Source organism: Zeus faber (assembly GCF_960531495.2).
Source record: "Zeus faber genome assembly, chromosome: 20".
Lineage (NCBI taxonomy): Eukaryota > Metazoa > Chordata > Actinopteri > Zeiformes > Zeidae > Zeus > Zeus faber.
In genome coordinates, this window is record NC_137207.1 from 4,957,867 (window position 1) to 4,984,223 (window position 26,357).

The 26,357-nt window shown below is 40.6% G+C and overlaps 1 protein-coding gene across 1 annotated transcript; it reads left to right on the plus strand.

Moving 5' to 3' along the window:
- The first annotated feature begins 3,603 nt into the window (after window positions 1-3,603).
- On the plus strand, window positions 3,604-11,996 carry tefa (TEF transcription factor, PAR bZIP family member a). The gene is made up of 5 exons (XM_080021198.1): window positions 3,604-4,067; window positions 5,392-5,757; window positions 7,634-7,857; window positions 9,400-9,611; window positions 10,050-11,996. The coding sequence occupies exons 1-5, from the start codon at window positions 4,028-4,030 to the stop codon at window positions 10,081-10,083; spliced, it is 876 nt and encodes a 291-aa protein (XP_079877324.1). The 5' UTR covers window positions 3,604-4,027; the 3' UTR covers window positions 10,084-11,996.
- Window positions 11,997-26,357: the final 14,361 nt, after the last annotated feature.

The window sequence follows — 26,357 nt, forward strand, 5'->3', positions numbered from 1 at the left end:
TGAAATGCATCACAATTTACTAAACGTATAAACATCAAACATCGTGGAATTGCGTTGTGTAAAGTTTTACATGTGTATGTGTATAGTTACTTCCATAGAATTTTTATTTTTATTTTGTGACTGACCTGGACATGTTAACATAACATAGTTACGTCCATGTAATTTGATGAATCCAACTCTTATGGCATTACGTATGAAGCATTTCAATTTCAGCCAGATGTCAGACATTGATTTGAGTTTGTAATTTTTACATAAGCGTATGAGATTGGTCAGTTCTCAATAACTGTATTAAATAGCTGATTTTATGGTCTTAATAGTGTTTTTAAGTTCCAAAGTAGATTAATTAGTAAATTACGACAAGAAATTACAAAACAAGTCAGATAATTGTTTTATTAAACAGTTCTCCAAAGCAGCTGGACAAAAAATTTGACAAATATCACAGTATTTATAAAGATCAAATTTCAAATAAAAAAAATAGATTATGAAAATGGCAATCTTAAGAAAAATAAATAAATGAAAAATGGACAAATTGTCTGAAATTGTCAAGGTAAACAGTGTTTATAAACATTGTGTTATGTCATTTTTTACCGAAAGAAAACAATGTTTAGGAAGTGGAGTTTTATAATGATAGTTTTATTTTTCATGTTTGTGGTACATAAACTATGCCATCTTAAGGAAGGTAAATAAAGAAATGATTCACCTTAATTTTCTTTTTTTTTTTTTTATCGTTTTCTCTAACTTGGTCATGCCAGTCACCATATTGTTGTCAGTGTACCTGACATGGAAATATCCACCTGTGATAAATTGTTGTTGCATGGCAGAAATGTTTGTGATTAAGTTGGTAATTTTGTATTTGATCAGGTAACGGTGCATGACAGACATTGTCATAGTTCATGTAACATCCAAGTGAGGTTACATTGCATTATTGGATATTTCTAGAGTGCAATTACAGTTATTATGGAATAATTGTAAGTCACTTTGGATAAAAGCGTCTGCTAAATGTAATGTAAATTGTAAATGTAATGTAAATTGTAAATGTAATGTAATAATTTGTCAATATCACAAACACTTTCTGCCTTTTCATTACAGTTTGTTAAGTTTAGGTATAGGAAAATGTCGTTACATGACGTTTATTACAAAAAAATATATATTTTAAACTACATCTTGTCATTGTTATATCTTACCTTTTTGCATTGAAGTACATCTGGAGTCCTGAGTCTGGAGTTTTGTCTCGTATACATCAATTATGACGTATTCATGTCCATTTAAGATAGCAGTCTAATTTACATCATGTTTTTGTAAAGTTGAGTTGAGTTTTTTACTTGGATTACATTTTCAGTAAGTTATGTTTCCATGAAATACGGAAAACGTTGTGGTATTTCTGTGGGTTATAAGCATTGCAAGGTTGATATTTTTCCGACGCCTTGCTGGATCTTGAATGCATCACTCAGTCGCAAATTTCAGTGTTTCTGAGTGGACGTGCTGACAAATTTTTAAGGATTACTTCTTATTCTATTTTTCATTAATCCGGCAAAGTAATGTGGACCATGGATATAAAATATCAATCAAACAGATCAACTGACATCTCACAGGTAAGAAGTTATTTAAATATACACGTAAATCTATAGTTTGGTAATGTCGAAACACTACAGAGTGAATGTGTCCACACCGCACACTGGACACAGTCCAACTGCACATTCTCAATCGGAATCTGTACATTTATAGTAAATAATATGATGACGTCATAAAGCGCCTTACTGTAAATCTCATCTCGTTCATTTTAGAACGAGACCTGTGACGTGTCAGTTAACCAGACCAACTGAATATTTCGGGTCAAAGTTGTTTGGTTTTTTATGAATATCTGCTTTGTATGTGGATCGATTTGTATTCAATTTAAACCACAAGATCCTTGTGACATAGCGATTTAAACGACACCTCGACCGTGTTCGTAGCTTATGCCGAAGTATGTGTTCCAGATAATTTTAGCAGGGTTGGTCATATTTCTCTGTAATATCGATCTAAATTTGGTCGTTTTTTTACTAATATCTGCTCCGTATGTGGATCGATTTGGATAAAACTTCAGCCACGAGATCTTTGTGACAGCGCAGTTCAAACAAGACGTCAACCGTGTTCTTTGTGTTATCCCGAAGTTGGTGTTCGAGATAGTTTTAGGCCTCAAAATTCTACGAATTTTGGGCTGGACTCTTAAGAATAATAATAATAATAATAATAATAATTTATATATATATATATATATATATATATATATATATATATATATATATATATATATATATATATATAAAATCATTGTCACCAATCCTGATGAGAAAGCGGAGATGTATGCAGACATCTACCTGTGACGTAATGACATGGCTCTTGGGCCCGTTTTTCCCAGGGAAAAACAAACCGGTTCTTAGAATGTTCACATATTTAACCAACTGTGCGTCTGTGTGCTTAGTGTATGTGTGTGTCTGTGTGTTTTTATTAAGCTAATCAAATAAGCACCCATCTTAGGGTTGTGTTTTAATCCACTCCATCCAGCAAAGTTTCAACCTCACACCAATAATCTTGTTTTTGAATTGCTGCTCATTAATCAAATTCAGGCATAGGCCATTTTGAGCACATGTTGATTAACAGTTATTTGAAGCTGTAACAACAGCCTTCTACCGACACATTAACACATGATCCAAATGCGTGTTTGGGCTGAGTTTGGGTCCACGTGGTTCTCAAGCAAACAGCTATGCAGAGCATGTCTTCTATGGCATTCAACCAGCATCACCACTCAAGAGGGCAAACGCGCACAGGTGCCCTGTGAACCTGTGGCAAGTTACTGTGTCCCAAATACCCTGGCGTACAACGAGAGGATTTTGCCTCCTGCACACGGTCTCTGGTTACTTGTGGACCATTTGTGTCTCTGAACCACACAGGATTCCTGCAAAAACAAGACACTAGAACAAGACAAACTTATTAAGAACAATTGTAAAGATGGGCAGATAGATAGATAGATAGATAGATAGATAGATAGATAGACATACTTCATTCATCCCTGGAGGTAAATGGCAGTGTCACAGAAGCACACGTCCGAAAAAATAGGTGATCAAAATAAAGTGATTAAAAATAGAAAGTGGTCTTATGCAAAAAGGCGATAAACTCAAAAAAAAAGTGTGAATAACAGACTAGAAAAAAATATATATTAAAATATAATATTATAACTATATTTTTAAAACATGTCTTTCTTGTATTGTTTTCATGACTCGTTTCTATGAACACAACACAATATAATGGTCATTTGTGTTTGTTATTGTTGTTGTTGTTATTGTTTTTTATGGTAGTGCATGCGTTTCAGTTTACGTAATATCTCTGCCTTTGACCTGTCGGTCACATGCAAACATACATACAACGTTTGGCACGTACCCTTCAGTGCAATTTGAGCGTCTCTAATGAACTGGAAACATACACAACGTTTTACAAACGCAGGAGACCAGTCCCGGGATGAGGTGGTCCCCGCCGGCCGCCATAGGCGCGGGGCCATTGGCTGTGCGAGCCGATATGTAAATAACCTCACGTTTGTTTCCATGTGACGGGGAAATTTGGGCCCAAACACCGCTGCGGTCGAGGAGGATATCGGGTTGAAGCGGTTTCTCTCGGTTTATTCAGTTCAACGCGCAAATAACTCGGTCAACCCACCAGTTCGCATGTGGGGGAAGCGATAGCTACTGGTGGCTTAACGGAACCCCGAGCCCTTCCAGCCCGGTCGCCCGGAGCCAGTGTACTGTGTCTTTAACTCTTTAACGCTCCCTCTGTCGCCAACTTGCGAGTGTTGTTGGGTTATTTAAGCCGAGCTCGGGGCGTGCACGCATCGACCAGCCCATTTTTGTTGGTTTTTGCCATCGGTTGTTTTCGCGTCGAAGCGGTCAAATTGGTCGGTTTGGAAAAGGAAAAGGTGTCGGCGGAAAGGGTACCCGCCACGCTGGAAACCGTCGCCGGCGCCCCGGGTTGTATCCCGGCGGCGTTGAAGAACATCATGGAAATCCCACCACCCAATCTGCTGGAGGGCGACGACGGTAAGGCCACTGGCTCGGGACCATATTTAAAGGACCCTAGTTTTTCGTGACAGCCAAGGACAACCAAAGATCGCATTTCTAGGTCCCATGGACAAGATGGACGACACTAACCACCTCTAACCTTATACCTAAACTTAAAACCATATGTAACCTAATACCTAAACGTAACCATCTCTGACCTCAGACCTATACTTAAAACCGTCTCTAACCTTATACCTAAACTTAACCTTCTATAACCTTATACCTAAATTTAACGATCTCTAACCTTGTACCTAAACTTAACCATCTATAACCTTATACCTAAACTTAACCATCTCTAACCTTATACCTAAACTTAACCATCTCTAACCTTGTACCTAAACTTAACCATCTCTAAACTTGTACCTAAACTTAACCATCTCTAACCTTATACCTAAACTTAACCATCTCTAACCTTGTACCTAAACTTAACCATCTCTAACCTTGTACCTAAACTTAACCATCTATAACCTTATACTTAAACGTAACCATCTATAACATTGTACTTAAAGCTATAAGGTGTAAGAAAGAAAGTAGAACTTGGTGGAGTAAACCATTAAAACTACAGTACGAGTAGTTAGACAAAGTAGTATTTGGGTGGAATAAGCCTTTAACTGTAATTCACTAGGTAGCGCTGTCGCGAATAACTAGGGTCCTAGAAATGCGAGGGACTGTGGCCCTGAAACTGCAGCCTCCCCAATTGCTGGAACATATTGTACCATCGGTCTGTACTGGGGCAGTATTGAGGTAAACCAGTTGGGCCGAAAAACATCACAACAACAGACAAATACATCTGCAAGTTGACGGAACAAGTGTTTTGTTTGATCAGTGACTTTTGAGGCATATTTTTTTATTTTCTAGATTTAATTGTTTTATGACTTTTATTTTTGTGAAAATAAAAAATATAATGCAGTATAGTAAATCAATCAATAATAAAACAAATTCATTTTTTTCTACTTCTGCCTATGAGATACCGTGTGCATGACGTCACTTTACATAACTTCATAATAACATTTCACATAACTTTATAATAAGGTTGTATTCAGGCTTTGCTCAATAACGTAAATGCATAGAACAACCAATCTCACAGTATTGCACGAATGCACATGAAAAAAAATGTTCTCCGTGACACATCTGTATCTACATGTAACGGTAGAGGTCCTGTCCAGTTATTCTCCTTGAGCTTGACCCTGAATATATTTATTTTTATTTTTTTTTTCTTATTTGTGTGTGTGTGTGTGTGTGTGTGTGTGTGTGTGTGTGTGTGTGTGTGTGTGTGTGTGTGTGGGTGTGCGTGCTCTTTCAGAGAACGACAAGGAGAAGCTGTGCCTGGATGATGACCTGGATATGGGAGGGGGAGGCAGTGGAATGGGGCCTTCTGCAGCCCTGACCCCTGCCATTTGGGACAAGATCATCCCCTACGATGGTGAGAACTTCCACCTGGAGTACATGGACCTGGAGGAGTTCCTCCTGGAGAATGGCATCGCCACCATAGACGGGGACTCCGAGAAGGGCGGCAAAGGAGGGACCAAGCCCAAGGTGGTCAGTGTAGCCAAGGGCCCCGTGGCCCCGCTGTCACTGCTGCCCATTCTGGAATTGGACCAGCACGAGGGGGACAAAGTGGTCACCACCACCTCCAGCCAGTTGGATATCGGTTCTGAGATCAGCCTGGGTGAGGACAGGGTCAATGAGGGGGGATGTTATTGATGAAAGTAGCCAGAGTTCTGCTGGAGCACAGCTTGTGCGTGCTAATAATTGAAAGAATAAGTGTGCTCTGATTCAATAAATATGATATATTTTACAGTATGTGCACTTGAGGCCGGCAGCTTCTGAGAAGTGCCGGGACGCACTGGTACATGCTCTATAAGAGTAGTTAACATTATGGATATGATTCGGATTGTGATATCAAAGATAAGATAATAATTCAAATGGAACATGATGCTCTGATATGATGTGTAGAATTAGGTAAAAAGTCTGAGTCTCTGCCGACTGTTAGAGCTCCCAAGAATTTCTTTTATTTATGAAATTGTATGACATTTTGTTACACCTCAAAAAAATAACATTATTTATAAACATTTACATTTACATTTAGTCATTTAGCAGACGCTTTTATCCAAAGCGACTTACAAGGGAGAATAACATTCAAGCTACATTGCGACAGAGACATTAGTGTAACAATAAATACTGCTAGGAAGTGCTAAGTAATTGTAGGTTAGGACAGGAGGTACTCACTGAAGAGCTGGGTCTTCAAGTGCTTCTTAAAGACAGAGAGGGAGGTCCCTGCTCTGGTCATTTTTGGCAGCTCGTTCCACCAACGTGGAACTTCAAATGAGAATAACCTGGATTTCCATGGTTGTCAACCGGCAGAGCCAGGCGACGCTCATGTGACGAGCGCAGCATCCGGGGGGCAACATGTGCTCTTACAAGAGCATTTAAGTAGGCGGGAGCATTCCCAGCAATCACTCTGTAGGCCAGCATAAGAGACTTGAACTTGATGCGGGCGGCTACAGGAGATTATATAGATTATAGATGATAAAGATTTAAGGTGACTGGACTCAAAGTTACTGATTCAGAAACAAGTGTTTTCTTTACAAATCAAGACTCAATAAGGTCAGGGTAGTGTTGGAAAAAAAAAAACATTTTTAAATCGAATCATGTATTGCGTCAAAACAGACTTCTCTACAACAACGACTGTACCTCGCTTAATTCTGAACCGATTTTCATGAAATTGAGATTTTTTATAAACGTGACAAATTGAACACAATACTGGTTCCTGTCACTGGAATTTAATTCAGTTACTAGGGGCAGATCTAATCATATTCTTTCATCCACTACCATCTTTAAAGGATGAAGGTATCCTGCTTTCCTCATATTGCACTTTCATTTAACAGTTGTGTATTGCATATTTTATATATTTTAATATTTTATTTAAACATTGGACTTCTTGAATGTTGTATTCATTTATTTATTTTTATTTTTTGCTTATCCGAAAAATGGTCTGATCCTTGACTCAAACCATGATGCAATCCGAACTGTGAGTTATGTGATACGTTGCACCCCTAGGTGCCATAGTGGTAGCGGGTGCCCAACCCAAAGGGATGTTTAAAACATCCTGCACATGAACATTTTTTTTATTCAGAGTGTTCATGGAGCGGAGGGGCTCTCCCGTGCGGTTGAGCCAAACAGCACGTCAATGTCACATTATGGTCACTTAGCCAATCATATATAAGGGGCGTCGTAAAAATTTGCTAACAAACTGTGTTTGTTTGTATGCAACTCTGTTAAAACACTACTTCACTTTGTGACTTTTTCCTTTAAAATAACACAGCATTTTGTGCTGGTGTTCTTAAAACTTTCAGTAGGGCGCAGCAGTGCTACTAGGTAAAAAAGTTAGTCTAGAGCCCTGTTCACGCATTTAAGTTGCAGATTTATAATGATCTGCATTATAAATGTCATTATTACACCCATCGCAGTCGGCATAATCTACGGCACGTGTCGCATTCATTCACAGATCTCTCTTTAAGCTGGCATTGTTTGTGTGTATCCAGAGGTTTCCACAGACAAAGACAGGGGGGCGACCCCGGACCCCCTTGACCCGGAGGACGTCGAAGTGAAGGTGAATTTCGAGCCTGACCCCACAGACCTGGTTCTGTCCAGTGTGCCTGGGGGCGAGCTGTTCAACCCGCGCAAACACAAGTTCTCCGACGAGGAGCTCAAACCTCAGCCCATGATCAAGAAAGCCAAGAAGGTGTTGGTGCCCGAGGAACAGAAGGTAGAGCAACCCCCCAGCATTTAACATCTGCTGTCATTCCACCTCATACAGTTGAAAGGAAAATTTGATGTTGTTAGTTATAGATAGACTTGCAAAATGATAGTGTCACAGCAGCTCACCAGAATAGACTAATAAAGTAATGAGAGTACAAATATAAAATAAAATGTAAAATTTACACTAAAACTAAGGATTACCTGAACAATTGCAGTATACATGAAAGCTAAGGATTAACTCAAAGATAGAAAATAGGGAATGTTCAACAAACAACCTAACCTAAGTTAAGCAATGAACAACAAAAACAAATATATAGAATTGACTATTACAATAACGTACTGATAAATGGTAAACAATAAGTGAAAACCTAAGGGTTAACAACAAGCAACAAAATGAAGTTGGAAAACCAACTATAAACAATAAAAAATAGCAATATTAAATGGTAAAATAAACCTACCAAGGATCCACAACCTCTCTCGTTTTCCCTGACAAAATTTTGTGAAACCTAGACCCAGCTCATCTGGCTGCCACAAGGCCTCACTTTCAATTCTTAAAGGGGCCCTATTATGCAAAACTCACTTTTTCAGTCCTTGTACACCTACACGTTGGTCTCTGATGGGCCTACTAATACACAAACTGAAATAAGACATCCCAGTCATTTACTTGTGAGTTGTCTGTTTCAGAAAACATGTCCCGAAACGAGCCGTTCACATTTACTGCCAACCACTACGTCAAGGTGGGCATCAGTAGAATTAGAACCCCCCCCTACCACCTGAGTAACTCATCAAACAAATCTTTTAAAAGAAAGAGGAAATAATACCAACTATCCATAAAGAAACTGCAGAGGATGGAAATAACCGTAATCCTAACCCTAGTATTTAAAAGAAAAATAATTCTGCTGTGTGTTTCTTAAAAAAAAAAAGAGTATATGGTACATAGGCTGTGGCGCCTTCTCCAAACAAAACTAATAAAAATAGTTTGTTTTTATCGTAGATTTATTTATTTTATTTTCCGACGATAACATGAAACACAAAATCCCCGTGTCAGAGTCCCACTGCGGTGTCCCGGTACAGTGTCCGCTTGGAGCACGGCAACCAAAGTTGGAACAAACTTTTGAATTAGGCCTTGTAGAGCTAATATGAGTGAAGATTCAGCAACTGGATTGTTTATTTCTTTCCTCAAATTTGTTCAGAAACAGATTTTTGTGGACTCAGGTGAAATCAGTGAAAGTTACAGAGAAAATAGGTTGAAATCTGGAAGCCATGTTTAAAAGCCATTGGCTCACAGGCTTAGGGAGGGTGGCTCCTCCCACAAAAACGTTGTGGAATAAGGTGGTATAGAGATACTGTATATTAGAGTGGCTAGAATGCATAATCTGTGTGGGGTTTTTTTTTTTTTTTTTTTTCAGAAAAAAAAACATGTTTTTTGGGACCTCAGACATCATTTCTGTAAAAAGGAGCGTTGTAGGTCCTCCTTTATATTTTGTCCGTTTGCAAACCTTTTGTATGCTTTTGATTCATTCATTATTCTTCCCCACAATCTTCCCAGGACGAAAAGTACTGGCAGAGGAGGAAGAAGAACAACGTCGCGGCCAAACGCTCCCGCGACGCCCGCCGCCTCAAAGAGAACCAGATCACGGTGCGAGCGGCGTTCCTGGAGCGTGAGAACACGGCGCTGCGGACGGAGGTGGCCGAGCTGCGGAAGGAGTGCGGCCGTTTCCAGAACGTTGTGTCTAGCTACAAGGACAAATTTGGACCACTGTAAGGGAGCAACCGAAACGCGCACACACGTACACACACAGGGCTAACTTGAATACAACCGACATTTTCTTTTTCCGAAACAACATTTGGTTTAACATCAGCGGGGGTTTTAAAGTAACCGTGAGTTGTTGGGTTTTTATTTTTACTTCATATTTTATTGACGCGGGACACCGGCGTGACAGTGTTACTCCGCTGTTGTGCCACGGAACAAGGTAGTAGAAAGGGGGTTGGGTCTAACACCACACAGAGTAAACAAAAAACATCAGCCAACCTCCCGGACTTACACAAAATCATTTATCATGGACCAATCTCACACTTTTAATAAGAATAAAAATCTTGTTCGTACTGAGAAATAAATGGCACAATTATGTGTAACGCACCCACCCCTCTCTTATTTCATGTGTGATTCATCCGTCCGCTTTTCTCTTCTCTTTTAAGTGCTCCGCCAGAGGAACCCCTGGAAGAGCATTGATTTATTAATTAATTTACCCAGTGAATTTGGATAAAGAAATCAACCAGCAAATATCAGATGAGGAAGATTACGAAGAGGGTGTTGTACGTGAGCAGTGTTGAGCTCCTAACTTAAAATTTGTTATTTATTACTCGTTACTCCACTGCACCACTCGTTATATTACTTTCCTGTTACACCACACTATAACATCTGTTTTTTGTTTTGTTTCACGACAAAAGTGAGTAGCTCCTTTTACTGACTCTTTAGGAAACTTTCCGTTTTTCCGATTTCAACCGTCCGATCACAACTATTGGGGTACATTTTACCGAATCCAATTACGACTATCATGTGATCGGGGAAAGTAATATTATTACTGTAATGCGTTACAGTTATAATATTATGCGTTATTGCCACACTATGCAAACAACTAGGCAAACAAATGGCGTCCCAGTGAATATACCGCATGTTACGCGTGTATTTTTATTGGGGTTGTAGTTTTCATTTTCACAGGGATTGGGATGGGGTTGTTCATGAGATGAACCCATTTTTTGTCTTAGAGAAATTTCAGTAGTGTAGATTGATAAGCCGTTTCAAACATAGTTCCTGGCAAATTACTGGGCTACCCTTTCCGGCACCGCTAGTGATTTTCACGATTCACACATGCAACTACATTCCAGAATATTTCCGTCTTGCACCTTTTCACACATGCCATGATAAACCAGAGTAGATGGGGCAAGGGACAGTCCATTCCAGTTTAGATGCAATAGTTGGACTTCTCTGTTGGCAATGGATATACGCTCTGAACCGATTTAGTTTTTTTCCTGGCTCTCAAACCAGCGCTTCGGTTTTCACCTCCCCGTCTCCCCGCCCCTCCTGGACGGACCCTTCCCTCCGCTGATGGGGCCAGGACAGAGCCCCATCCCCGGACGCAGTGACCCCAACCCAATGTTATTAAATTGTTCTCTGCCTCTGGAGATGGAACATTCTCCACCTCTCCCTGCCCACTCGCTCCCTCAGGCTGCATGAGGGAGCTGCACCGCAAGGATTGTTCCTAAGCCCCATTATTCCAAAACCCAATTGTCTGAAAAATGTCCCATTGCAGCCATCCAGGAAGGTCAGATGACCTCATTCTGCATAAAATGTAGCCATGTGCTTCTCTGTTTGGGAAAAAACAATAGGAGATTCAGTGTGGACAATGGTCAGATGAAGAAAGATACATTTGCCTTATTTATAGATTAGATGAATTTCATTCAAGTTATTATTTGAAAGGGTTGTTTAAATTATAGTTAACCTAATTTGTTAACTTGTTACACCATAATATGGAAATATGTTTCTAATTATTATGCAGAATTAGGACATCAGACCTTCCCGGATATTTGGGGTTTTAAAACCGCACCTCACGCATTACTGTAAAAGACACGTCTAGGGTATGGGCAGCATTTTAAAGAATGTTGGGGTTTTTTTGTTTTGTTTTTAATAACGATTTTAGTTTTGTCAAACACATTTTGAGAAACAGCATTTAAAGCTTGCTTCACATCGAATGCATAATATCCAGAAGTCGGATGAAATGCAGTTTCGCGTCACAAAATAAATCCAGAACAGCGAGTAGTTTGCTCAGTAATGTGTTTTCCGACGGAAACTCGGCGCATGAGTTGAACAATTAAAACAGAGCATGGATCAGAGTGCAGTGCCTCATAGCCTCGTGCAGAATCAGACTCTTCATTGGAATAAATGGTCTCATGTGTTGTCCGTGTCGAATTAAGTGTGAAGCAAGCCTAACACCTTCTTTCTGAGTCTGAACAGTGGTCGAGGCTGTATATACACATTCATTGGAAGTGGTTAACTAACAGATGTTCCTTGCAACTCCACGCAAAGCAGGTTTTATATTGTGAGCATGTGGTTTTCTAAATTCAAATAAAGTTTGTTTCATTAAATGTGTTGCTGAACTTATTACTTACATGTTATTTCACTACACATACAGTGGGGCAAAAAAGTATTTAGTCAGCCACCAATTGTGCAAGTTCTCACACTTAAAAACATGAGAGGGGTCTGTTATTTTCATCATAGGTATACCTCAACTATGAGAGACAAAATGAGAAAAAAAAAATCCAGAAAATCACATTGTCTGATTTTTAAAGAATTTATTTGCAAATTATGGTGGAAAATAAGTATTTGGTCAATAACAAAAGTTAATCTCAATACTTTGTTATATACCCTTTGTTTGCAATGACAGAGTGTGTCAATGTTTCCACCCCCATGCTTCACAGTAGGTATGGTGTTCTTTGGATGCAGCTCAGCTTTCTTTCTCCTCCAAACACGACAAGTTGAGTTTTTACCAAAAAGTTCTATTTTGGTTTCATCTGACCATATGTATGTGGCACATGTACTGGCTTAAGCAGGGGGACACGTCTGGCACTGCAGGATTTGAGTCCCTGGCGGCGTTGTGTGTTACTGATGGTAGCCTTTGTTACTTTGGTCCCAGCTCTCTGCAGGTCATTCACTAGGTCCCCCCGTGTGGTTCTGGGATGTTTGCTCACCGTTCTTGTGATCATTTTGACCCCATGGGGTGAGATCTTGCGTGGAGCCCCAGATCGAGGGAGATTATCAGTGGTCTTGTATGTCTTTCATTTTCTAATAATTGCTCCCACAGTTGATTTCTTCACAACAAGCTGCTTACCTATTGCAGATTCAGTCTTCCCAGCCTGGTGCAGGTCTACAATTTTGTTTCTGGTGTCCTTTGACAGCTCTTTGGTCTTGGCCATAGTGGAGTTTGGAGTGTGACTGTTTGAGGTTGTGGACAGGTGTCTTTTATACTGATAACGAGTTCAAACAGGTGCCATTAATACAGGTAAGGAGTGGAGGACAGAGGAGCCTCTTAAAGAAAAAGTTACAGGTCTGTGAAAGCCAGAAATCTTGCTTGTTTGTAGGTGACCAAATACTTATTTTACCAAGGAATTTACCAATAAATTAATTAAAAATCCTACAATGTGATTTCCTGGATTCTTTCCTCCCATTCTGTCTCTCATAGTCGAAGTGTACCTATGATGAAAATTACAGGCCTCTCATCTTTTTTAGTCTGAGAACTTGCACAATTGGTGGCTGAGTAAATACTTTTTTGCCCCACTGTATGTATGCTCGTATGTGACAAATAAACATCTTGAATCTTGAACTTGACAGAGATGCTCAAAAGTAAAATCCAATTCAATCCACTCACGTTCTCAACTGAAAGTCATCCTGAGTTCAGCACAACTCCTTGATCTGCTTCTGCCTTACAACCGGTGGTCTACTCTAGTAACCTCGGAAGAATCTTTCCATCCTTTCCTCAAAACACATTTGAAATAGCTTTGGGGAATATCTCCCCTGTTCTTTTTATGTGTATATACACCGCTCAGAACATTAAAACTACCGACAGGTGAAGTGAATCAGTTTCCGTTAGAAAACATTGGTGCCAGTCAAAGTGTCCTGGAATATTTCAATTATCCGGACAAATGGGAGAGATTCCGATCAAATATTATCTGTGGGTCACACCCAGTGGCTCATCAGCTGTAGACCCACACCTGTGCCCCGGAGGCAAAATTCTCCCCTTTGGCGCGCTGATCTTAAGCCCTTTTCTGACGGGACCCAGTGTCGGCGAGAGCCTGCCTGGTCAGTTCATGCACCGTCTGGAGCCGCTCCCAAAGGTGGTGAAAATAGTCCATGCCCGGCTCCCCGGCCACATCTTGTTCAGGGGGGAGGGCTAAACATCAAGTTCGCAGGGGTGCAGAGCTTGTGTCCAAACCTGAGGGCTGCCGGAGTCCACTTAGTGGACTCTTGCACCGCTGTCCGATATGCCTAAAGGACCGAGTTGCATAGCGAGTTGGGTCGCCAAGGTGCGGTTGAAACGTTCGACCAATCCGTCACTCTGTGAGTGCAGCGGCGCAGTCCGGGTATTTTTAACTCCCAGCCAGTGGGAGACCTCTGCAAACACCTTAGCCTCGAAGTTCTGACCCTGGTTCTGTGCAGCTCCTCTGGCACCCCGAACCAACAGAACATCTCGTCCACCAGGCGTGCAGCGGTGGTGGCAGCACTCTGGTCAGGAACAGCTTAAGCTTCTAGAATGTAGCGGTTGCCCTGTTCTGTGGCCGGAAAGGGGCCCATCTCGGGTGGCCGTGGACATCTTGTCCACGGCCACCCGCTCCATGGGCGCCCCCACCTGGTACTGCTGCAGAGGGGCGTGAGAACGTCGTGTCAGCCCTTTCTGAGCGGTGCAGGTGTCACACCGGTGGACGTGGACCTCCACATCTTGACAACACCCTGGCCAGTAGAAGCGGGACCGGAGGCGATGAAGCGTCTTGGTGACCCTGAAGTGACCAACCCCCACAGAGCCATGGACGAGCTGGAGTACTCTGGAACGTAGCTGGTGAGGCACCAGGAGCTGGAAGATGTTGCGATGGCCAATTCAAAGTGCTTTAAATAAAACATCGGAAGCATCAAGACGAAGTGCAAAAGAAACACATTGTAAAAGGAAGAACACATTATAAAGTTAAGAAATAGAATGCATAATATCAAGTCATAAAAGTGACAGTGCAGTGCAAGAAATTAATATTTGGTTTAGCAAAGGCAGCGGCAAGCAGAAAAGTCTTCAGCCTTGAATTAAAAGAGGTGAGAGTTGCAGCAGACCTGCAGTTTTCTGGGAGTTTGTTCCAGATATGTGATGCGTAAAAACTGAGTGCTACTTCTCCATATTTAGTTTTGACTCTGGGGACAGAAGGCAGACCTGTTCCAGACGACCTGAGATGTCTGGATCGTTCATAACGTAGCAGAAGATCAGAAATGTATTTTGGCCCGAAACTATTCTGTGCTTTTGAGGTGTCTGGAAGGTTTGAGGTGAATAGGTCACTGAGCTCCCAAAGCTGAGATATAGAACGGGAATAATATTAACTTATATTACTATTAGATTTATTACCTCTATGTCACACGGAGAACGAAAACAACAACGGGTCTGTTTAGAGGTCCTCTGGGAAAGGGAATTGTGTTGATTCTTCCAGCTTGAGCAGAGGAGGAAATGTTTCGATTTATGGCAAGACAGAGGCTGAGCGGGCACCTATGGGTTGTAACCAGATGTGGTATGTTATCTCTACAGCTTTAAAAGCGAGTGCCGAGCGCTGCTTGGCAGAGAATATATCCGGCTCCTGTTCTCTCCCAGGCCGTCCATGGCAAGTCTGGTTTGATGCAGATTTGTGTAATAAAACTATTATTTTAATCAAGTCAGTGTCAGCGGTCACTCCTTCATTCATCAACACATCACATTCATTAAGAAACTACAAAGTGGCGTCACGAATCAGGATCTGTTGGGCCTCATCTGCCGATGCTGCCTGCTCCAGTGAACCGCCACTCTCAGGGTGAGTGACCTCTCACAAAATTGAGCTGTTATGTGGTCTGGACCGGTTGTGTTTTTGGCAAAGAGACTGCACTGAGATTATGTGGAGATGGAGATGATGTGTTGACGTGTGAAGTGAGTTTCCTTCTAAATTGGGGTTTATTAAGATGTAAAAGACATAAATAAGGGGAATAAGAGAATAATAAATGATGAAAAAGAGAATTAAGTTGAAATAGAGAATAGAGACGAGAGAAATAAAAGATGAAGTTAAAAGTTAAAGGCTTAAAAGAAGTGGAGAAAGTAGAAGTAAAAATTGTAGAATGGCAGAACTAGTAGCCAAAAGTGATTTAAATAACCATGCAAAAGTGAAAAAGAGATAAAAGTTACAAGTCTAAAGTAAGATGAAAAAGATAAAAAGTGAAAATGAGATAAAAGTTAAAATCCTAAAGTAAGATGAAATAGATGAAAAGTGAAATAAATAGAGTTACAAGTTAAAGGCTTAAAAGATGAAAAATAAAGTTTGAGAAGAAAAGTGAGGAAAAAACAGGGCAGAACCTGCCCTGGAGAACTAGTGAACATGCATGATGAGAGAATCTGATTAAAAAGAATTTGTTAAAAGTTTGGCCAAAGTGAAAATTTTGATGAAATTAGAAAAGTATAAATGAGTCGACGTTAAAACATAAAGCTAAGCGCTGTTGAAGTCTTTGGGGGAAAAGAGGAGAGACGGGTTTTTCTTTTTTTCTTTTTGTGTGTGTGAGTGTGAAAGTGCCGCGGCTGCAGATGTTGAAGAGCTTTGTGTAATGTTTTGTGTATGTATAAGTGATAGAGTGATATAGAATATATGTGTTATTAAATAGGTATACATATGTGGTGAGCAGTTGAATAATACATAAAGAGAAACATTTCTTGCCCCTTTAGTGATAAACATATATGAGCCTGTTTACGGACTTTGTAAAGTTGATAAAAATATATGAGCCTTTCTTTAAGGACTTTTGATAAATATACATGAGCCTTTTTCTTTAAGGACGTTTGATAAATATATATGAGCCTTTTTCCAAGGACATTTGTGCATTTGATAAAGGATATGAACCTTTACAGGACTTTATATATTTGATAACAAAATGAGCCTTCTGAAACACTAGAGCCGCAGGCTGCCTACACATGTATGTACACATTCAGGAAAGAAAAGAAAATCTCCTGCTCTGAATTGAAAGTATTTGTTTTAGGATTTGTGAATTGTGAGTTTTTTCTTTTTCTTTTTGTGCTTGGGGTGTGTGTGGCGGTGATTTCTGTGAATCCTGTCTGGTTGAAGGAGCGGATGGTCTTGTTGGGGTGAAGGGAGACACTGGTTCCTGATGCAAGAAAACAGGTTTTGTGTTTCGGCTGCTGAGAGAAAACGGCTTTGATTTACGACTGGACATAACTGCATTGGGCTGGGCTGTTCCTACAGGAGCCAAAGCAAGATGTTTACTCGTTGAGGACCAGTTCAGGCTGGAAGTCTTTGCTAAATTTAAGAGGTGGAGCAAGGGGTGGTGCCTCACACAGAGTGGAACTTAGTAAACTCCTCCTGAAAAGAGGGGCTGTGATTGAGCCCCCCCTCTACTCTTTTCTCTCAGTAGTTAGAAGAAAAAATAATAAGATAAAATAAAATAAAATAGATAAATAGAATAAAAATAACGAATTAAAAGTGATATCAGATTAACTAATATACTCTTTGGACTTTAAATGCATTGCATGATTAAAAGTAACCATTGCTTTATTTCAAGTGCGCGCAAAATAAAAAAGCTGATAATGTATGTCACACTGAATTGTATTACAGTGTGTATAAGCATTTAGAGTGAGCCTAAGTCACTGAACTCTTCTGTTGTTCTTTTTCTTTTTTCTCTCTTCCTCTCTTTTACTATGCTGAGTGAAAGCTGGGGGAAAGACAGAGAAAATGGAATGAGTCTGAATTGAATCATCCAAAGGCAAGATGACAAGACACCTGGTAGATCTTCACAGACACTGAGGCTTGCGGATGACAACGTTCTGGAATCCTGAATCCATCTAAACCAATTAAAGGCCAGTACGGTTTTATCCACAAACTCTTTCAACAGACCTCACCTGCATTTACCTTTATGCCTATACATTTAGTTATAATATACGTGTTTAGTTTGTTTTCACATATGGGTTTGTAGTAGTTATTTTTCATACATTTGCAATTATTTAGTGAGAGACTTGGCAACAGACTGACTAATTAAGGCATTTGCCTAATTAATGGAGTATTATTGATTGATTGATCACATGTGGAAAAGCTGATTTGATTTAAATACTGTTGAGTTCTGTGAATATTGGTTTCATTATCTGAGTATGGTTTATCTATGCTGTTTTGAGAATGAACACTGATATAATTTTGATAATTTAATATAAATGAGTGTGATCAGATGCATTAGATGGTGAACAAGTGAATTGGCTTTCACAAGTGGGAAGCGATTGGTCTCCTTTGGGGTTGGCAAATTCAGCTGTTTTTGGTTGAGTGTGAATACACGGGGCTTTATAAACAAATTTTAAGATAATTCAATTTGATTTACAATAACAGAAAAATAAGAGGGTCATTAGGATGTCAAAAATGGATACTAAAATTACAAAAGTAATCACTCCTATTGATGTAGTGCAAAAAAATAATCCCCTTATTAAAGATATTGCAAAAATATCAGGAAAATGGAGCAAGCGTTGGTCTGACATTGAACAACCATGGCCATTTGAAGGAACTCTTAACCCGGATGTGATAAAAACAATGCAGGTGCTTGTGTCCACATATAAAGTAAATCAAAAGAAAGGCATGAAAGGAAAGAGACGCACGGAGAAAAGACAAACAGAACTTGGCATTCTGCAACTGTTCGCAAAGGAGGGACAGACATGGTTCAAAGCTGCAAAGGAAAAAAGAGAACAGAGTAGACAAGAAATAAAGAAAAATGAAAAGGAAACAGAAAAATTGATGGAGAAGATTACCGCACCCTTCTCACATACAGTATCTGTAAAGAAGCCCCCACTTTATGAGAAGGAGGTGAAGTTCACTGATGTTTATCCCCAGCTCCCAGTGATTACACAGTAAGGCAACTATCTCTTCAAAGATGAAGATGAGCAAATAATAGAGATGGGCAAGGCTAAAATAACCATCAAGATGCATCCGAGCTCCAACACTACCAAGAGAAGGAACCATTTGGGAAGCAGACAACGAGTCAGAAGTTTGGAAATAGGAGAATAGATTAGGAGTGACTCTGACGAAACTATTGGAGGATACGACCCAGCAGTCAGACAGATGTTGGCTAAAGCGGATAAAAAAGGAGATCGACCAGTGAGGAAAATGGCACCAGGAAAGGACGACACGGATGAAAGTTAACAGGGTGAAAGCGATGAAGAATCGGAGAAAGAAGGTCCGTCCTGTTTTCAACCGTTAGCAGCCAGCACTGGGGTAGGAGATGACAGACGCATGGTTTTAAGAGAGATTGAGAGGAGTATAGACAGATGCCTCAAGGACATAAGTGACTCCCCCTGTCCAGAAGTTCAACAAGTATTGGAAAAACAATTACACGAATGGCAAATAACAGAGAAGAAACTCCAGAAGAAAAAGCCTCAAAAGCCAGACACGTTGAGGTATGGGCTATGTCCAACAAAAGGAAAGAGACCCGACAAAATGTGTCCAGTGAAAATTCGAGGACAAAATTTAGAATACAAGCCCTGGCAGAACACAGACATGTCTAACATACTTGAAAAGGTACCCACTCTTCAAGATGGAGCACATCCGTGGATCTCAAAGCTGGAAGAGGTTTTGGTGGGAACACAGCCTGCCATGGGAGATATTAAAAGACATCTGGCTAGCCTTATTGGAGTCCCAACGATGGAGGAGATCCTGCAGGCGGCAGGCCCTAACAGATATGTGGCAACTGCAGTATATGACCAAGAATTGTTTGCTGCAAGCAGAGGTCGGATGTGGAGAGCATTGAAAGATGCATTTCCAACAATCGTACACCCGGACAACATCTTTATCGAGGCATTGGGCCCACGGGAAAATCCAAGAGCTTATGTGTCAAGAACTCATCAAGTGTGGAGAAATGTCACAGGAAATGATCCAGATCTGAATGAAATGTAGAAATCAATTCTCCGAGCTAAAATACAGAAGGGCCTGCCTCTACAAGTGAGGAGCAAATTGGCAGAAGTGGTTGGTCTTGGAAGCATGACCAAAGGTGTTTATACGGACCACATAGCGCATCAAGTGGAGCTATATCGGGAAAAGGATCATGACCAGAAGAAACAGGACCAGGAGACTCTCAGAAAACTCAACCAAATACAGTTGGTGGATAACAAGAAGAAGGAAAAGAAACAAGCTGTGGTTATGCAGAGCCAGTCACAACCAAATCAATTACCACCACAACCACAGCAAGAACAGATTCAGGTTCTACCACCTGTGGTCCCCACTGTCTCCTTTCCACAGCTAGTTTTTGACCAACCACAAACATGGAGAGGAAGAGGTAAAGGAAATTTAGGAAGAGGAAGAGGAGGAAAATTCCAACAGTCTCAAGGAGCGTGTCATAATTGTGGACAACCAGGTCATTTTGCACGTGACTGCTACAGGTTCAGAGGAGGCTTCAGAGGAGGCTTCAGAGGACAACCACAGCCACCCAGGGGACCGGCGAACCCTTACAGGGGTCCGGAACCTGGTTTTTAGCGGTGCCCAGAAGACTTGAAAGGGAGGTGTCAGCTGGTAGTATCAGGGCCGGAGCAAGATCCAAAAATAGAGGTGAAAATAAATGATAAGCCATTGGAAGTAATGGCAGATTGCGGAGCAGCTTTCACCTGTATTCGGCCTGAAGATGCTATACATCTCCCCATGTCTGACCAATTGGTACGGACAATCGGGTTTGAGGATGTGAAACAGCTGATTCCTCTCACAAAACCAATTGAGCTCTGCTGTAGAAATCGGAAAATCACACTACCTATTTTGGTGTCAGAACATATGCCCATTGCACTCTTGGGAAGAGATGCTATGTGCAAACTAAATTGTACAATACCATGTACACCGGACGGCTATCTGGTGGATGTGCCACCTGATGTCTACCACCAATTATCTATGGCACCAGAGACCGAGACTTCTTCAGTATATTGGATTGGAAATCTTAGTCCAGAGCTATTAGGGCCAGCCAAGATGTGGGAGAAGTTTATTGTGGCAAATATGCCTGATGCTAAGCCCCCTGAGTACCCACATCACTGCACCCTGAAATATTTCAAGAAAGCTGACCAATTGGATCCGGAAGAATGATTGAGTAGTCAACCCAAGCATGTTCAGCTGACATCATGCTGCATAATTGTGGGACCACAAGGTGCAGCTATGAAGATAAACACGAATGAGTATCTTGAGAAAGAGTACGACATTGAGAAAAGTGTGCCACATGTGACTTTAATGGTGGCTGAAGGATTTGAGCAGATGCATATAGGAGAAATGATGGCAGAGCTAAGGAAGCCGTTTTTTCACCAATAAAGGAGAATCTTGCTATCTGGATAAGTGAAGAACAGAAGTTCATGAAAATCATGATTTCAGCTCAAGGACAAGGACAACCACAAGTGGTACAGATGACACATGAGTCAATGTTCAGCGCTAAATTGGACTCAGACAGCATGAAAGAGGAGATGCTGCAACAAATTCCAGAATGTTTGTGGTCACGACATAGTACTGACATCGGACATGAAGTCAGCCCAACCAGTGAGAGTTGAACTGAGACCAGGAACCAAACCTCCTTGGAAGAACCAATACCCACTAAAGGAGGAGGCAATCAAAGGGATTGAACCACAAATTGAAGGACTGTTTAAAGCAGGTGTTGTGGAAATATGTTTGGATCCTCAGAGCAATACACCTATATTGCCTTTAAAGAAACCAGATGAGTCCTATCGCTTGGTACATGATTTAAGGGCAATAAATGAAGTGGTGCAGGATTTTCCAGCAGATGTACCAGATCCACATACCTTGTTAGCCCAAATTCCTCCAGAGGCTACACACTTCACAGTGTTGGATTTGTTTGGAGCATTTTTCAGTGTTCCACTGAGCCAAGAAAGTCAAGGGTTGTTTGGATTCACATACAAAGGACAAACCTTTAAGTACAAGAGGCTCCCTCAAGGATTCAAACATATCCCGCACATTTTCAATAAAGTGTTGCAGGATGACTTGGCTGGGATTGATTAGATCTTGAAAAGTACTGTCATTCAGTATGTGGACGACATCGTCATCTGTTCACCAGATAAGGAAACGTGCCATGAGGACTCAATCCAACTGTTACAGCTATTGGCAGACAAAGTTCAAGTTCAAGTTCAAGTTCATGAGATTATTTGTCACATACATATAAATACGGTCATACATATATGCAGTGAAATGTCATGACACCCGGTGATTATGCACAATAAGCTCTATAAGCTCTAAAAATAGTAAAAAATACCAAAATGTGCGTAATCGACACAAGGTGCTCGCGCAGGCAGCCGCAAGGGGAGGCGCCACAATCGCGATTCTGGGTCCTATAATTATATAATAGGATTAATTGACTGTGTTGTATTAAATATAGATTTAAATCCTCCTGAAAGTAATTGAACACAAGGCCTCTCAGAAGAAGCTACAGTATTGTCAAGAAAAAGTCGTTTATTTGGGTCAAACAATAACCCATGGACACAGACGCATCTCTGAGAGTTATTTGGAAGCCATTTGAACGGCACCAAAGCCTAGAACAGTCAGAGAGATGATGATACAGGGACAAGCCCTCAACCTGTTTCGTATTATTCTACTGCCTATTCAGAAGTAGAATTGGGGCTACCATGGTGCTACAGAGCAATGGTGGGAGTTCATCTAATGTATGAGAAAGCATCATCAGTAACTATGGGTTTCCCAGTGACAATTCTTACCCATCATAGTCTCAGTAATCTTTTGAATTTTGGTAAATATACATTGACTATGTCTAGGCTAAGAGACTATCATAGGCTCTTAGAGCAGGAACATGTCACCTTAGTAAGGTGCGTCACGGTAAATCCAGCTGAGAATTTACCAACACCATAGGATGGAGAGCCACATGATTGTGTTCAGGAAGTAGAGAGATATGCAAAGCTCAGATCAGACTTGCAAGCTCTCCCATTGCTTGTATCAGATGTGGAGTATTGGACTGATGGGTCCTGCTATCGAATAGGAGACACATTAAGTGCTGGTTATGCAGTAGTCAAAGCCCAGGGAACTGAATTTGTTGTTGAGATAGCAGAAGTAATACCACAACCTGCTTCTGCACAGTTGTCTGAGCTTGTGGGCCTGACTGAAGCTTGTCTATTGGCCGAAGGCAAGCGAGTGACAATATATACAGATTCTGCATATGCACATAATGTGTGTCATTTATTTGGATCAGTGTGGAAAAATCAAGGATTTAAGAAAACCGATAGTTCTCCGATACAGCATCATGCCCAAATAATGAAATTGTTGCATGCAATGATGAAACCAAAGGAAATAGCTGTAGCTAAGTGTGCAGCACACAAAATTGACTTGTCAAGGGTCACACAAGGTAACAAAGCGGCTGATGAGGCTGCTAAAGCAGTTACAGGAGCAAACAAAGCAGGCAAGGTTCTTCTGGTCACCCATGAAGTGGACTTGGAAGATAAAATCACGCTCAGAGATGTGATTGCGATGCAAGAAGCGGCGTCAGCCATAGATAAACAATTATGGTTGGACCGAGGGGCCACACAAGATTCTACTGGTCTGTGGAGAAATCATGAAGGACTGATGGTAGCACCCCCTGACCTTCTAGGTCTGATGATTCAGGAAGCACATGGGTTAGCCCATGTTGCAGGGGGGGAGGTAAGGCGAAAAATCACGAAAGAGTGTGGTTTCTGGGCACTGTACTTGCTTGAGCAAATTGATTATGTCATAGGCAGATGCACAATCTGTCTTAAAAATATTGTTCGGAGGGGTGTGATGAGTCCACCCGGTCACATTCTAACTCCAACAGGTCCCATGCGTGAGTTGGTTGTGTGTTTTGTTGACATGATAAGACCAATAGGAGGTAAAAGATACATGTTAGTCGTCATGGATAGATTTTCACGGTAGCCTGAGGCATGTCCAACCAAGTGTGAAGATGCTCAGTCAGTTGCAAAGCCAAGTTCTTGTGTTGTGAGGTCATAAGCAGGTGGGGACTCCCAGATCGCATATCCTCAGATAATGGGAAAGAGTTTGTGGATAGAACAGAAAAAATTATTCTGCAAAAATTGGGAATTAAACAACATTTAGTAGCTGTTTATCATCCGCAAAGCCAAGTAGTTTGTAAAAAAATGAATGGTGTGCTGAAAAATTGCATTGTTAAAATCTGTCAGCATACAGGACTGAATTGGGTAGAGGTGTGTAGTTAGGAGCTAACACCAGTAGAGAAAGATCTATTCTGAATATCTAATTCCATCATATACTCAAGTCTATTTTTGACTGAGAAAATGCATGGACAAAGGGGGGAAAAGGAAAATGTTAATCAGATATTGGAATAATGTTAAAGTATAATGCAAAAGTGAAATTATTATACTGTATTTGATGTTTGTGCAAGATACTGGCTGGTGATTCTTTCTTTCAGGACCAGTCAGAGGATGGCTGTGTCCAGAGATCCTAACAGCCTAATGGACTTGAACATTCAAACATGGACACTCGAAAATGGAGGATGAAAATGGACGGTGGACCCTGAATGAGGACATCATGATCAGAAGTGTCAAGTGAAATATCATTAAAAGTTGATGGTGTTAAAAAAGCAACAGTTCAATACATACATATGTGTCCTGAATGTTTTTATAATGTTGGAGTTTGTTTATTACAATGTAACCTGTATTATTGACGAATATCCTGTACTCTACACTATATATTTTTAGCAAGACATATTACTTTGATTTGCTATTGGTTTCTTTGAGTTGTCTGTAATAGGATGAAGTGAATACATTGGGACCTCAAGTATTTAATTTTTTGCGGTTTTTGAGGGACATTGGTGATAGGTAGGGAAAGGTCCACAGGAAGGTCTTATGGGTCGAGCCAGCTTGACTTTGGACAAATTTTTGATTTATTTCTGAGGTTCTAAATGTATGCATTTATATGTAACATCCTATACAGTTTTCTAAACCCTTCGTCTTTTTCTGTTAATTGATTTGGAGTACCTTAGGTGGTTGCCTGGGGCAGAGGGGCCGTGAGAGAATTTTCCTGTCTTGATTGTTTGCTGGATGTACTAAGAAAGGAAGCTGCCAGATGGGTTTTTCACTCTCACACTCCACAAATTTGCTGTATTGATACGACTAAGTATGGTCAGAAGGGTATATTATAACCAATTTTGTTTGATATTAAGTGATTACTATTTAGCCAATTAACATTGTATGTTCAATTACTCTTCTCTCTGTCGAGACTTTGTATAGTCTTGAAGGGGGGAATATGAGGTGTCTGGAAGGTTTGAGGTGAATAGGTCACTGAGCTCCCAAAGCTGAGATATGGAGCGGAGAACGAAAACAACAACGGGTCTATTTAGAGGTCCTCTGGGAAAGGGAATTGTGTTGATTCTTCTAGCTTGACCAGAGGAGGAAATGTTTAGATTCATGGCAAGACAGAGGCTGAGTGGGCACCTATGGGTTGGAACCAGATGTGGCATGTTATCTCTGTACAGCTTTAAAAGCGAGTGCCGAGCGCCACTTGGCAGAGAATATGGCAGCTCCTGTTCTCTCCCAGGCCATCCATGGCAAGTCTGGTTGGATCAGAATCAGAATCAGAATCAGAAATACTTTAATAATCCCAGGGGGAAATTACTTTTGTTACAGCTCCAAATCTACATACAACATATTTACATACAACATATAATAATTATTAAGAAACATATTTATATATAAATATATATATAAACATATCTATATGTTATAAACATATCTATATAGAGTGTAAAATGTACAGTTAAAAATGTGCAAAAAGAAGAAGGTGCAAAAGTGGAAGTCTGTGTTTTGAGGTCAGATTACAGAGAGTCTGACTCTCTGAGGGAGGCGTTGTAGAGATTGATGACCACGGGCAGGAATGATTTCCTGTGGCGCACTGTGGTGCATCTGGGTAAGAGGAGTCTTCTGCTGAAGGTGCTCCTCTGCTGGGCCAGTTTGTCGTAGAGAGGGTGTGAGACATAAAGAGGGTGTGAGACATAAATGAGACATTTTTGATGCTGATTTGTGTAATAAAACTATTATTTTAATCAAGTCAACATCAGCAGTCACTCCTTCATTCATCAACACATCACATTCATCAAGAAACTACACTTTAAAAACCAACAGTAGTATTTTGAAATCAATTCTTTGATGGACAGTGAAGCCAGTGTAAAGTTCTGAGAACTGGAGTAATATGATCTACTTTCTTAGTCTCAGTCAGGACTCGAGCAGCAGCGTTCTGAATCAACTGCAGCTGTCTGATCCATCTTTTAGGGAGACCTGTAAAGACACCGTTACAGTAGTCTAGTCTACTAAAGATGAATGAATGGACAAGTTTTTCCAAATTCTGCGATGACATAAGTCCTTTAATCATTGATATATTCTAAAGGTGACCGTAGGCTGACTGACTGAATCTAATTGTTTTAATGTGGCTGTTGAGATTTAGGTCAGAGTCCATGATTACACCAAGATTCCTGGCTTAGTTTGTGCTTTTTAACAGTACCGATTGAAGCTGAGCGCTGACTTTTAGTCGTTCTTCCTTGGCTCCAAAAACAATTACTTTAGTTTTCTATTTGTTTAATTGGAGTAAATTCTGGCACATCCTATCATTGATTTGTTCAATGCACTTGCTCTATGATTGTATTGGACCATAGTCCCCTGGTGATATGGTTATGTAAATGTATGTGTTGTCTGCGTAATTATGGTAACATATTTTGTTGCATTCCATAAAATC